Here is a 15,358-nt window from a genome sequence, read left to right on the forward strand (position 1 = left end):
CTGTATCTACTGTAACCAGCTAACGTTAGCAGGATGGCTAACTACAACACAGTGTTTTCCATAGCGCCTTACTACCTGTGTTGAATGCCTGTATCTACTGTAACTAGCTAACGTTAGCAGGATGGCTAACTACAACACAGTGTTTTCCATAGCGCCTTGCTACCTGTGTTGAATGCCTGTATCTACTGTAACTAGCTAACGTTAGCAGGATGGCTAACTACAACACAGTGTTTTCCATAGCGCCTTGCTACCTGTGTTGAATGCCTGTATCTACTGTAACTAGCTAACGTTAGCAGGATGGCTAACTACAACACAGTGTTTTCCATAGCGCCTTGCTACCTGTGTTGAATGCCTGTATCTACTGTAACTAGCTAACGTTAGCAGGATGGCTAACTACAACACAGTGTTTTCCATAGCGCCTTGCTACCTGTGTTGAATGCCTGTATCTACTGTAACTAGCTAACGTTAGCAGGATGGCTAACTACAACACAGTGTTTTTCATAGCGCCTTGCTACCTGTGTTGAATGCCTGTATCTACTGTAACCAGCTAACGTTAGCAGGATGGCTAACTACAACACAGTGTTTTCCATAGCGCCTTACTACCTGTGTTGAATGCCTGTATCTACTGTAACTAGCTAACGTTAGCAGGATGGCTAACTACAACACAGTGTTTTCCATAGCGCCTTGCTACCTGTGTTGAATGCCTGTATCTACTGTAACCAGCTAACGTTAGCAGGATGGCTAACTACAACACAGTGTTTTCCATAGCGCCTTGCTACCTGTGTTGAATGCCTGTATCTACTGTAACCAGCTAACGTTAGCAGGATGGCTAACTACAACACAGTGTTTTCCATAGCGCCTTACTACCTGTGTTGAATGCCTGTATCTACTGTAACTAGCTAACGTTAGCAGGATGGCTAACTACAACACAGTGTTTTCCATAGCGCCTTGCTACCTGTGTTGAATGCCTGTATCTACTGTAACTAGCTAACGTTAGCAGGATGGCTAACTACAACACAGTGTTTTCCATAGCGCCTTGCTACCTGTGTTGAATGCCTGTATCTACTGTAACTAGCTAGGTGGCTATCCGATGATTGTTAACTAACTAGTCATTTTTATTTCCACTGTTTTGTTGGTTTGCAACATTGTAGTTAAGTTAGCAGTGATTTTACTAGTTGTTTGTAGTATTTCACACCTGTTTAAGGCACAGTTACTACAGTTACTGTTGTGATTTAGCTAACTATGTCAGCCAACCAGAGAGAGTCCCTGATACCTAGCTAAGTCTGCTAGCTAAACTGGCTAACAATAATGTCGACTGCATATGTTACATTTTAAACGTTAAAATGTGCCTCCACAGAAAATACACATTTGTTGCATACGTTCATTTGGAAAGAGTGAGTAACTAACTACTTTTTGCAAGTCAAATATATAAAAGTAGCTAACTAGTTACAATATAAAACGGGATACCGCATGAACAACGTTAGAACAGAGGACGTTCATTGGCGTTGCTTTCATAATTTATTGGATAACATTCTACAAAGTCTTGTAAGTAACTAGGCTAATGTGGATTGTAGTTCTCTAACCAGCTATATACGAATACGTCAAGGCCGATTTGTACTTAAATATTAGTTTTACACTGCATGGTGACCGTGTAAACATCTGTTAAAATAATCATGGATTCCTTGTTCACACAATTTGCAACGGGAGCTTAATCTGGACTACGTCTCATTCTCACATAAACCTAATTCAATCTGGACTACGTCTCATTCTCACACAAACCTCATTCAATCTGGACTACGTCTCATTCTCACACAAACCTCATTCAATCTGGACTACGTCTCATTCTCACACAAACCTCATTCAATCTGGACTACGTCTCATTCTCACATAAACCTAATTCAATCTGGACTGCGTCTCGTTCTCACACAAACCTAATTCAATCTGGACTACGTCTCATTCTCACACAAACCTAATTCAATCTGGACTACGTCTCATTCTCACATAAACCTAATTCAATCGGGACTACGTCTCATTCTCACATAAACCTAATTCATGGGTCTCTGTCTAGTAGAGTAAGGCACGTGAGGTCACTGTGTTGAACTATGGAGGGGGAAGTCTCTCTCCCAGGAGTCACACCCATCACGTCTTTGGCGTTCCACAGTTTTTGATATAAAAGGTTTAAATTCACCTACGAGATGGCAAAGTAGACTGCAGTTTATTCAAGCCTTTGGTAGAATCAGAGGCGCTCTAACTGCCAAACCGGTGTCAAGACGATTTAGTTTGCTCCTGCCGTTCAAGTGAAGTAAGTGCCCGTCATATTTAGTTGGCATAGATGGACTATTATTGCGAAATAGGTTTATCACCGTGTACTCTGAAACTAGTGTTCAGATACGATGTGATGTGAATGTTTTCAGTCGGGTCTGAGTGGTATTGAATTCAGTGGTTCCCAAGTGGCTCCCCGTTCCCTATAATAGTCCACTACTACCTTGGACCCGGACCCATAGGCTGAATCCCAAGTGGCTCCCCATTCCCTATAATAGTCCACTACTACCTTGGACCCGGACCCATAGGCTGAATCCCAAGTGGCTCCCCGTTCCCTATAATAGTCCACTACTACCTTGGACCCGGACCCATAGGCTGAATCCCAAGTGACTCCCTATTCCCTATAATAGTCCACTACTACCTTGGACCCGGACCCATAGGCTGAATCCCAAGTGGCTCCCCATTCCCTATAATAGTCCACTACTACCTTGGACCCGGACCCATAGGCTGAATCCCAAGTGACACTCATATTCCCTATGTGATTTTGATAGTTGTAGTCACGTCTGAGTAGTATTGAGCAGTAATACTGGCTACAGTAGGCTCGACCCTCTCGCTCGCCATCTGGCAGCCATATTGGATGACGTGGAGGAAAGGAAAAGCAGAGTGAAGAGGTTGAACTTTCATTCAACTGTTCTCAGAAATCACTGGTGTTTTTGGGATCAGAAAGCACTGGTGTTTTTGGGATCAGAAAGCACTGGTGTTTTTGGGATCAGAAAGCACTGGTGTTTTTGGGATCAGAAAGCACTGGTGTTTTTGGGATCAGAAAGCCCTGGTGTTTATGGGATCAGAAAGCCCTGGTGTTTTTGGATCAGAAAGCCCTGGTCTCAAGACAACATGGAGGAGGATAACTCAAGTTTGGACCTTGTTCAGAGACGTTTCAGTCTGTGAAGAACGAGCTGCCTCTAGCAAGTTGTTGAATCTGTTTGTAGTGTGATATCCCCTATAATGGTTAGAGGTCACTACTAGAGGTCGACCTCTAGTCACTACAGAGAGGAGTAGATCAGGCTCTAACCTAATGGAGTTAACATTTCTCCTCAGTTGGTTGATGTTGAAACAGACAGCGGTTTTTGCATCTGGCTCATCTGCCCCCGGCTGACTTGGTCATCTGTCCCCCGGGCTGACTTGGTTATCTGTCCCCCGGGCTGACTTGGTTATCTGTCCCCCGGGCTGACTTGGTTATCTGTCCCCCGGGCTGACTTGGTTATCTGTCGTCCCCCGGGCTGACTTGGTTATCTGTCGTCCCCCGGGCTGACTTGGTTATCTGTCGTCCCCCGGGCTGACTTGGTTATCTGTCGTCCCCCGGGCTGACTTGGTTATCTGTCCCCTGGCTGACTACTACTGACTACTACTTTTGAACACAGCCCAGTAGGACTGCAGGGGGGGGGTCGCAGGACTGCAGGGGGGGTCGTAGGACTGCAGGGGGGGTCGTAGGGGTGTCGTACTGTAGGGGTGTTGTAGGGGTGTCGAAGGACTGTAGGGTGGTTATAGTACTGTAGGGGTGTCGTAGGGGTGTCATAGTACTATGTAGTATTTCTGTCTGACCCTATTCCCCCCCCCACCAGGTGTACCCCTCCTGCTGTATGCCAACCGGCGGGACCTGCGGCTGGTGGATGCGGCTCACGGCAGGGCCAACGCCACGGTGGTGGTGGGCGGTCTGGAGGACGCCGCCGCTGTGGATTACGTATACGCTCAGGGATTGGTCTACTGGAGTGACGTCAGCGAGGAGGCCATCAAACGCACCACCTTCAACCAATCAGGGCCCGGCACGGCGGCGGCGGCCCAGACCGTGGTTGTATCGGGGCTGGCGTCGCCGGACGGCCTGGCCTGTGATTGGTTAGGCAAGAAGCTGTACTGGACAGACTCCGAGACCAATCGGATAGAGGTGGCTGAGCTGGATGGATCGTTACGGAGAGTTCTCTTCTGGCAGGACCTGGACCAGCCCCGAGCCATCTCTCTGGACCCGGGGAGAGGGTGAGTACCTGACAAGTAGTGCTCAGTAGAACTACCTGGACCCGGCTTGGTCTGGGAGGAGGAGGAGTGTGTTACTGCGCTCGTATCTCACCTTTGTCCCTTACCTGGATTGGGTTGCAAGGTTCCAAAAACCAAGAGCTTCTCCCTCGAACAGACGTATCCGTCCGTCTGGAGGATACTAGAACGTTAGGGAACAGTGCAGGCTGGAGGTACAGGGACGTGTCTCCGTCTGGAGGATACTAGAACGTTAGGGAACAGTGCAGGCTGGAGGTACAGGGACGTGTCTCTGTCTGGAGGATACTAGAACGTTAGGGAACAGTGCAGGCTGGAGGTACAGGGACGTGTCTCCGTCTGGAGGATACTAGAACGTTAGGGAACAGTGCAGGCTGGAGGTACAGGGACGTGTCTCCGTCTGGAGGATACTAGAACGTTAGGGAACAGTGCAGGCTGGAGGTACAGGGACGTGTCTCCGTCTGGAGGATACTAGAACGTTAGGGAACAGTGCAGGCTGGAGGTACAGGGACGTGTCTCTGTCTGGAGGATACTAGAACGTTAGGGAACAGTGCAGGCTGGAGGTACAGGGACGTGTCTCCGTCTGGAGGATACTAGAACGTTAGGGAACAGTGCAGGCTGGAGGTACAGGGACGTGTGTCTCCGTCTGGAGGATACTAGAACGTTAGGGAACAGTGCAGGCTGGAGGTACAGGGACGTGTCTCTGTCTGGAGGATACTAGAACGTTAGGGAACAGTGCAGGCTGGAGGTACAGGGACGTGTGTCTCCGTCTGGAGGATACTAGAACGTTAGGGAACAGTGCAGGCTGGAGGTACAGGGACGTGTGTCTCTGTCTGGAGGATACTAGAACGTTAGGTAACAGTGCAGGCTGGAGGTACAGGGACGTGTGTCCGTTTGGAGGATACTAGAACGTTAGGGAACAGTGCAGGCTGGAGGTACAGGGACGTGTCTCTGTCTGGAGGATACTAGAACGTTAGGGAACAGTGCAGGCTGGAGGTACAGGGACGTGTGTCCGTCTGGAGGATACTAGAACGTTAGGGAACAGTGCAGGCTGGAGGTACAGGGACGTGTCTCTGTCTGGAGGATACTAGAACGTTAGGGAACAGTGCAGGCTGGAGGTACAGGGACGTGTCTCTGTCTGGAGGATACTAGAACGTTAGGGAACAGTGCAGGCTGGAGGTACAGGGACGTGTCTCTCCGTCTGGAGGATACTAGAACGTTAGGGAACAGTGCAGGCTGGAGGTACAGGGACGTGTCTCCGTCTGGAGGATACGAGAACGTTAGGGAACAGTGCAGGCTGGAGGTACAGGGACGTGTCTCTGTCTGGAGGATACTAGAACGTTAGGGAACAGTGCAGGCTGGAGGTGCAGGCTGGAGGTGTGTCTGTCTGGAGGATACTAGAACGTTAGGGAACAGTGCAGGCTGGAGGTACAGGGACGTGTCTCCGTCTGGAGGATTTTTACGCTAGGCTAATATGTCTGTACCTGGTCTAGATTTACGCTAGGCTAATATGTCTGTACCTGGTCTAGATTTACGCTAGGCTAATATGTCGCTTAGAGATTTACTGTCTACTGGACAGTGTAACTCTGTACTGGTCAGTGGACACAGCTGTAAACACTGTTTGTTTACTCTGTACTGGTCAGTAGACACGGCTGTTGACACTGTTTGTTTACTCTGTACTGGTCAGTGGACACGGCTGTTGACACGGTTTGTTTACTCTGTACTGGGTAGTGGACACAGCTGTAAACACTGTTTGTTTACTCTGTACTGGTCAGTGGACACAGCTGTTGACACTGTTTGTTTACTCTGTACTGGTCAGTGGACACGGCTGTTGTCACTGTTTGTTTACTCTGTACTGGTCAGTGGACACGGCTGTTGTCACTGTTTGTTTACTCTGTACTGGTCAGTGGACACGGCTGTTGACACTGTTTGTTTACTCTGTACTGGTCAGTGGACACGGCTGTTGTCACTGTTTGTTTACTCTGTACTGGTCAGTGGTCACAGCTGTTGACACTGTTTGTTTACTCTGTACTGGTCAGTGGACACAGCTGTTGACACTGTTTGTTTACTCTGTACTGGTCAGTGGACACGGCTGTTGACACTGTTTGTTTACTCTGTACTGGTCAGTGGACACGGCTGTTGTCACTGTTTGTTTACTCTGTACTGGTCAGTGGACACGGCTGTTGACACTGTTTGTTTACTCTCTACTGGTCAGTGGACACGGCTGTTGTCACTGTTTGTTTACTCTGTACTGGTCAGTGGTCACAGCTGTTGACACTGTTTGTTTACTCTGTACTGGTCAGTGGACACGGCTGTTGTCACTGTTTGTTTACTCTGTACTGGTCAGTGGACACGGCTGTTGACACTGTTTGTTTACTCTGTACTGGTCAGTGGACACGGCTGTTGTCACTGTTTGTTTACTCTGTACTGGTCAGTGGTCACAGCTGTTGACACTGTTTGTTTACTCTGTACTGGTCAGTGGACACGGCTGTTGACACGGTTTGTTTACTCTGTACTGGGTAGTGGACACAGCTGTTGACACTGTTTGTTTACTCTGTACTGGTCAGTGGACACGGCTGTTGACACTGTTTGTTTACTCTGTACTGGTCAGTGGACACGGCTGTTGACACTTTGTTTACTCTGTACTGGTTAGTGGACACAGCTGTTGTCACTGTTTGTTTACTCTGTACTGGTCAGTGGACACGGCTGTTGACACTGTTTGTTTACTCTGTACTGGTCAGTGGACACGGCTGTTGACACTGTTTGTTTACTCTGTACTGGTCAGTGGACACAGCTGTTGACACTGTTTGTTTACTCTGTACTGGTCAGTGGACACAGCTGTTGACACTGTTTGTTTACTCTGTACTGGTCAGTGGACACGGCTGTTGACACTGTTTGTTTACTCTGTACTGGTCAGTGGACACGGCTGTTGACACTGTTTGTTTACTCTGTACTGGTCAGTGGACACGGCTGTTGACACTGTTTGTTTACTCTGTACTGGTCAGTGGACACGGCTGTTGACACTGTTTGTTTACTCTGTACTGGTCAGTGGACACGGCTGTTGACACTGTTTGTTTACTATGTACTGGTCAGTGGACACAGCTGTTGACACTGTTTGTTTACTCTGTACTGGTCAGTGGACACAGCTGTTGACACTGTTTGTTTACTCTGTACTGGTCAGTGGACACGGCTGTTGACACTGTTTGTTTACTCTGTACTGGTCAGTGGACACGGCTGTTGACACTGTTTGTTTACTATGTACTGGTCAGTGGACACAGCTGTTGACACTGTTTGTTTACTCTGTACTGGTCAGTGGACACAGCTGTTGACACTGTTTGTTTACTCTGTACTGGTCAGTGGACACGGCTGTTGACACTGTTTGTTTACTATGTACTGGTCAGTGGACACAGCTGTTGACACTGTTTGTTTACTCTGTACTGGTCAGTGGACACAGCTGTTGACACTGTTTGTTTACTCTGTACTGGTCAGTGGACACGGCTGTTGACACTGTTTGTTTACATTTCACCAGTCTGCTCTCTGGTGAGTGGATGTAATAGGTTTGTCTCTTTCAGTAGTTCGGCCAGCTGGGACAGACACCATCTCTGTCACATACATTTAGGTGTGTCACATCGTTTCCAGTTTGAATCAGCTGCTTGTCAAATCTCAAACTCAAATAGTCTTTCTTCAGCTGAGATGAGATACAGTTGAAGTCAGAAGTTTACATACACTGAGTTTAGGGTCATTAAAACTCGTTTTTCAACCACTCCACAAATGTCTTGTTAACAAACTATAGTCGGTTAGGACATCTACTTTGTTCATGACACAAGTCATTTTTCCAGCAATTGTTTACAGACAGATTATTTCACTTATAATTCACTGTATCACAATTCCAGTGGGTCAGAAGTTTACATACACTAAGTTGACTGTGCCTTTAAACAGCTTGGAAAATTCCAGAAAATGATGTCATGGCTTTAGAAGCTTCTGATAGGCTAATTGACATCATTTGAGTCATGTGGATGTATTTCAAGGCCTACCTTCAAACTCAGTGCCTCTTTGCTTGACATCATGGGAAAATCAAAAGAAATCAGCCAAGACCTCAGAAAAACCACCTGAACAGGTGGGGGGGGGGCAGGCAGTCTAATGATTGTGTATTATTGGGTTATGCTCGTTGCTGGGCTCAGGTCTCCTTTGGAAGCCCTCAGGATGTGACTGAGGAGCGTTTGATTCTCCCAGGAGGGTCACGGTGGGGCTGTGGTGACCTAGAGGGGACTAGTGTTACTAGGCAGGGCTGACCAGGTGAACCTCTGGGTAACCTGAGAGTGAAGCCAGACAAAGGCTTCAAGAGGAATCTGATACTGTGGATGCTGGACCATACTGGAGGGCTGGCCTGAGCTCCCATACACCCCTCACCCCCTCTCAGCTGAAGCCGACTCTCTCCTCAGGTAACACGTGTAGCCCATCACCCCCCCCACTAAAACCATGACCCCTAGTCACACTATAGCTGAGGGTAATGGCCCCCGGTCGTCCTATAGCTGAGGGTAATGGTCCCTAGTCACCCTATAGCTGAGGGTAATGGTCCCTAGTCACCCTATAGCTGAGGGTAATGGTCCCTAGTCACCCTATAGCTGAGGGTAATGGCCCCTGGTCACCCTATAGCTGAGGGTAATGGCCCCTGGTCGTCCTATAGCTGAGGGTAATGGCCCCTAGTCACCCTATAGCTGAGGGTAATGGCCCCTGGTCACCCTATAGCTGAGGGTAATGGCCCCTGGTCGCCCTATAGCTGAGGGTAATGGCCCCCGGTCGTCCTATAGCTGAGGGTAATGGCCCCTGGTCACCCTATAGCTGAGGGTAATGGCCCCTGGTCACCCTATAGCTGAGGGTAATGGCCCCCGGTCGCCCTATAGCTGAGGGTAATGGCCCCTGGTCGTCCTATAGCTGAGGGTAATGGCCCCCGGTCGTCCTATAGCTGAGGGTAATGGCCCCCGGTCGTCCTATAGCTGAGGGTAATGGCCCCCGGTCGCCCTATAGCTGAGGGTAATGGCCCCCGGTCGCCCTATAGCTGAGGGTAATGGCCCCCGGTCGCCCTATAGCTGAGGGTAATGGCCCCCGGTCGCCCTATAGCTGAGGGTAATGGCCCCCGGTCGCCCTATAGCTGAGGGTAATGGCCCCCGGTCGCCCTATAGCTGAGGGTAATGGCCCCCGGTCGCCCTATAGCTGAGGGTAATGGCCCCCGGTCGCCCTATAGCTGAGGGTAATGGCCCCCGGTCGCCCTATAGCTGAGGGTAATGGCCCCCGGTCGCCCTATAGCTGAGGGTAATGGCCCCCGGTCGCCCTATAGCTGAGGGTAATGGCCCCCGGTCGCCCTATAGCTGAGGGTAATGGCCCCCGGTCGCCCTATAGCTGAGGGTAATGGCCCCCGGTCGCCCTATAGCTGAGGGTAATGGCCCCCGGTCGCCCTATAGCTGAGGGTAATGGCCCCTGGTCGCCCTATAGCTGAGGGTAATGGCCCCCGGTCGCCCTATAGCTGAGGGTAATGGCCCCCGGTCGTCCTATAGCTGAGGGTAATGGCCCCCGGTCGTCCTATAGCTGAGGGTAATGTCCCCCGGTCGTCCTATAGCTGAGGGTAATGTCCCCCGGTCGTCCTATAGCTGAGGGTAATGGCCCCCGGTCGTCCTATAGCTGAGGGTAATGGCCCCCGGTCGTCCTATAGCTGAGGGTAATGGCCCCCGGTCGTCCTATAGCTGAGGGTAATGGCCCCCGGTCGTCCTATAGCTGAGGGTAATGGCCCCCGGTCGTCCTATAGCTGAGGGTAATGTCCCCCGGTTGTCCTATAGCTGAGGGTAATGGCCCCCGGTCGTCCTATAGCTGAGGGTAATGGCCCCCGGTCGTCCTATAGCTGAGGGTAATGGCCCCTGGTCGTCCTATAGCTGAGGGTAATGGCCCCCGGTCGTCCTATAGCTGAGGGTAATGGCCCCCGGTCACCCTATAGCTGAGGGTAATGGCCCCTGGTCGCCCTATAGCTGAGGGTAATGGCCCCCGGTCGCCCTATAGCTGAGGGTAATGGCCCCCGGTCGTCCTATAGCTGAGGGTAATGGCCCCCGGTCGTCCTATAGCTGAGGGTAATGGCCCCCGGTCGTCCTATAGCTGAGGGTAATGGCCCCCGGTCGTCCTATAGCTGAGGGTAATGGCCCCCGGTCACCCTATAGCTGAGGGTAATGGCCCCCGGTCGCCCTATAGCTGAGGGTAATGGCCCCCGGTCGTCCTATAGCTGAGGGTAATGGCCCCCGGTCGTCCTATAGCTGAGGGTAATGGCCACTGGTCGTCCTATAGCTGAGGGTAATGGCCACCTTTAATTTCTCAGCCCCTCTAAGGCTATGGGCCATTGTGTCTATTGCAGTACTCTACCCCTGGTCCCTCCCCAGTAGCAGGAGCTACTGGTGTTATCCTACACCCACTAGGAGAGCTTTGATCCAGGTTGACTTTCAGACCATCCTTCCCAGACTCCAGTTTAGGGCTGGCCAACATGGCCAAAATATATCACAGTATTTTTACATTTTTGTTTTTGAGCAATACAAATTTTAAATTTGCTTTGAGTTGTGCGTGGCCCGAGGGTGGCAACACACATAAGTAATTTCAATCGATCTTTCTCCATTCGGATTGGCTTATACTGTTCAATTATTATAATTTTTTTATGTAACCTTTTATTTAACTAGGTAAGTCAGTTGAGAACAAATTCTTATTTTACAATGACGGCCTCCCGGGGAACAGTGTGTTAACTGCCTTGTTCAGGGGCAGAACGACATATTTTTACCTTGTCAGCTCAGGGATTTGATCTAGCAACCTTTTGGTTACTGGCCCATCGCTCTAACCGCTAGGCTACCTGCTCTAACCGCTAGGCTGCCTGCTCTAACCGCTAGGCTACCTATCTAACCGCTAGGCTGCCTGCTCTAACCGCTAGGCTACCTGCTCTAACCGCCAGGCTACCTGCTCTAACCGCCAGGCTACCTGCTCTAACCGCCAGGCTACCTGCTCTAACCGCCAGGCTACCTGCTCTAACCGCCAGGCTACCTGCTCTAACCGCCAGGCTTCCTGCTCTAACCGCCAGGCTACCTGCCGACCCCATAATAACCACTAGGCTACCTGCCGACCCCATAATAACCACTAGGCTACCTGCCACCCCATAATAACCACTAGGCTACCTGCCGCACCTGCAAAATTAAAACAATTTTCTATATTTCCGTCATTCATTTGAGATCATTTCCACGCTGCCACGAAGGGCTCCACGATATTCGCAACAAATCTAGGCCTTATTTTTAACCAAATGTTGCAATTGAGATTTGACTAGCGATTTAGATCAAACACTTGGGTGAACTAGTGGAATCATGGAAATATAATTATTATTCTAATTCTGTAATTAGAATATAATAGTGAACACTTTGAATACAGCATCGTTTGACATGACAACGAATCAAAATGCCAGGGAGGACGAGTTGTGACATGGTAGGAACCAAAGTGTTGGTAAGTGTTTCCTAGGGGACCCTATCATCTTTGGCTACATTGAATATGCTCTCTAGCTACTTCATGTAGCTAACATATTCATGCTTCACCTATTCATCTTTGATTTAGAAGATACTGTTGCACAAACGACATGGTGATTTAGGCCTACACCATCACTGGTATCAGGCTGTATAGCTAGCTACGTTTGGTCTGACTCAGTACATGAACTAGCTAGCTACGTTTGGTCTGACTCAGTACATTTACTAGCTAGCTACGTTTGGTCTGACTCTGCATTTACTAGCTAGCTACGGTTGGTCTGACTCTGTGCATTTACTAGCTAGCTACGGTTGGTCTGACTCTGTACATTTACTAGCTAGCTACGGTTGGGCTGACTCTGTACATTTACTAGCTAGCTACCGTTGGGCTGACTCTGTGCATTTACTAGCTAGCTACGTTTGGGCTGACTCTGTGCATTTACTAGCTAGCTACGTTTGGTTTGACTCTGTACATTTACTAGCTAGCTACGTTTGGTCTGACTCTGTACATTTACTAGCTAGCTACGTTTGGTCTGACTCTGTACATTTACTAGCTAGCTACGTTTGGTCTGACTGTACATTTACTAGCTAGCTACATTTGGTCTGACTCTGTACATTTACTAGCTAGCTACGGTTGGTCTGACTCTGTACATTTACTAGCTAGCCAGCCAACTAGCGATTAGCCACAACTTGCTAAGAATAGACTAGCTAAGTGTTTACAGATGTAAGAGAAACACCTAATAGTGTATTTATAGAACACTAGTGGATTTATATTATGAAGCAAAGTGAAGACAGCATCGTTGTCGTATATAGTAAAATACGGTATACCCCGGCCCTACTCCAGTTCCTACCTCTGGTTTCTAGCAGGAGGGTTAAGGTGGAAACGTAGTGCTGTGATGGGTTTAGCAGTAGGGCTAACGTGTCCCCCCCCTCCTCTCTCTGTGTCCCCCCCCTCCTCTCTCTGTGTCCCCCCCCCTCCTCTCTCTGTCCCACCCTCCTCTCTCTGTGCCCCCCCCATCCTCTCTCTGTGTCCCCCCCATCCTCTCTCTGTGTCCCCCCCATCCTCTCTCTGTGTCCCCCCCATCCTCTCTCTGTGTCCCCCCCATCCTCTCTCTGTGTCCCCCCCCATCCTCTCTCTGTGTCCCCCCTCTTTGTGGCTCTCCTCTCTCCAAGGCCTGCCAGAGGGAGGTATTGAAGTCCTTTATCCTCTAAGTTACTGGCAGCTATTCACACAGGGTAACAGCCAAGCCATGTTGGCATGCAGTGTGTTTGGGGGGGGGTCTGGCCCTGTGTGTGTCGGCCTGGCTCTGCATCCTCCCTGTAAAAGATTAGGGGGGTGTAAGAGACTGCTCTGGATTCCAGCAGGCGCTGGTTGTTATAGTGTTAATGGGTCTCGGTGGGTGTCTGGCTCACATGTGTGTCGCCTGCTTGATCCCCTCAGTGGAAGGAGTGGAGCTACAGATTCAGCCTGGCCTCGCTGCCTGGGCCTGGAGCTACAGATTCAGCCTGGCCTCGCTGCCTGGGCCTGGCCTCGCTGCCTGGCCTGGCTGCCTGGGCCTGGAGCTACAGATTCAGCCCGGCCTCGCTGCCTGGAGCTACAGATTCAGCCCGGCCTCGCTGCCTGGAGCTACAGATTCAGCCCGGCCTCGCTGCCTGGAGCTACAGATTCAGCCCGGCCTCGCTGCCTGGAGCTACAGATTCAGCCCGGCCTCGCTGCCTGGAGCTACAGATTCAGCCTGGCCTCGCTGCCTGGCCTCGCTGCCCGGCCTCGCTGCCTGGAACTACAGATTCAGCCTGGCCTCGCTGCCTGGCCTCGCTGCCTGGCCTCGCTGCCTGGAACTACAGATTCAGCCTGGCCTCGCTGCCTGGAGCTACAGATTCAGCCTGGCCTCGCTGCCTGGCCTCGCTGCCTGGCCTCGCTGCCTGGGCCTGGAGCTACAGATTCAGCCCGGCCTCGCTGCCTGGAGCTACAGATTCAGCCCGGCCTCGCTGCCTGGAGCTACAGATTCAGCCCGGCCTCGCTGCCTGGAGCTACAGATTCAGCCCGGCCTCGCTGCCTGGAGTTACAGATTCAGCCTGGCCTCGCTGCCTGGAGCTACAGATTCAGCCTGGCCTCGCTGCCTGGAGTTACAGATTCAGCCTGGCCTCGCTGCCTGGAGCTACAGATTCAGCCCGGCCTCGCTGCCTGGAGCTACAGATTCAGCCCGGCCTCGCTGCCTGGAGCTACATATTCAGCCCGGCCTCGCTGCCTGGAGCTACATATTCAGCCCGGCCTCGCTGCCTGGAGCTACAGATTCAGCCCGGCCTCGCTGCCTGGAGCTACAGATTCAGCCTGGCCTCGCTGCCTGGCCCCGCTGCCTGGAGCTACAGATTCAGCCCGGCCTCGCTGCCTGGAGCTACAGATTCAGCCTGGCCTCGCTGCCTGGAGCTACAGATTCAGCCCGGCCTCGCTGCCTGGAGCTACAGATTCAGCCTGGCCTCGCTGCCTGGCCTCGCTGCCTGGAGCTACAGATTCAGCCCGGCCTCGCTGCCTGGAGCTACAGATTCAGCCTGGCCTCGCTGCCTGGAGCTACAGATTCCGCCTGGCCTCGCTGCCTGGAGCTACAGATTCCGCCTGGCCTCGCTGTCTGGAGCTACAGATTCAGCCTGGCCTCGCTACCTGGGCCTGGAGCTACAGATTCAGCCTGGCCTCGCTGCATGGGCCTGGAGCTACAGATTCAGCCTGGCCTCGCTGCATGGGCCTGGAGCTACAGATTCAGCCTGGCCTCGCTGCCTGGGCCTGGAGCTACAGATTCAGCCTGGCCTCGCTGCCTGGAGCTACAGATTCAGCCCGGCCTCGCTGCCTGGAGCTACAGATTCAGCCCGGCCTCGCTGCCTGGAGCTACAGATTCAGCCCGGCCTCGCTGCCTGGAGCTACAGATTCAGCCTGGCCTCGCTGCCTGGAGCTACAGATTCAGCCCGGCCTAGCTGCCTGGAGCTACAGATTCAGCCTGGCCTCGCTGCCTGGAGCTACAGATTCAGCCCGGCCTCGCTGCCTGGAGCTACAGATTCAGCCTGGCCTCGCTGCCTGGCCTCGCTGCCTGGAGCTACAGATTCAGCCCGGCCTCGCTGCCTGGAGCTACAGATTCAGCCCGGCCTCGCTGCCTGGAGCTACAGATTCAGCCCGGCCTCGCTGCCTGGAGCTACAGATTCAGCCCGGCCTCGCTGCCTGGAGCTACATATTCAGCCCGGCCTCGCTGCCTGGAGCTACAGATTCAGCCCGGCCTCGCTGCCTGGAGCTACAGATTCAGCCTGGCCTCGCTGCCTGGAGCTACAGATTCAGCCTGGCCTCGCTGCCTGGCCCCGCTGCCTGGAGCTACAGATTCAGCCCGGCCTCGCTGCCTGGAGCTACAGATTCAGCCTGGCCTCGCTGCCTGGAGCTACAGATTCAGCCCGGCCTCGCTGCCTGGAGCTACAGATTCAGCCTGGCCTCGCTGCCTGGCCTCGCTGCCTGGAGCTACAGATTCAGCCCGGCCTCGCTG

At 51.7% G+C, this 15,358-nt stretch overlaps 1 protein-coding gene across 1 annotated transcript in view; it reads left to right on the plus strand.

The window, feature by feature from the left end:
* Positions 1–15,358, plus strand: part of LOC139533458 (low-density lipoprotein receptor-related protein 6-like) — a gene marked incomplete at its 3' end in the record, with an annotated part of 80,564 nt that overhangs the window by 1,306 nt on the left and 63,900 nt on the right. Inside the window, 1 exon segment of the mRNA XM_071331488.1 lies at positions 3,885–4,293. Within this exon segment, the coding sequence (XP_071187589.1) occupies positions 3,885–4,293 (409 nt within the window).

Source organism: Salvelinus alpinus, chromosome 11 (genome assembly GCF_045679555.1).
Source record: "Salvelinus alpinus chromosome 11, SLU_Salpinus.1, whole genome shotgun sequence".
In the NCBI taxonomy this organism is placed as follows: domain Eukaryota; kingdom Metazoa; phylum Chordata; class Actinopteri; order Salmoniformes; family Salmonidae; genus Salvelinus; species Salvelinus alpinus.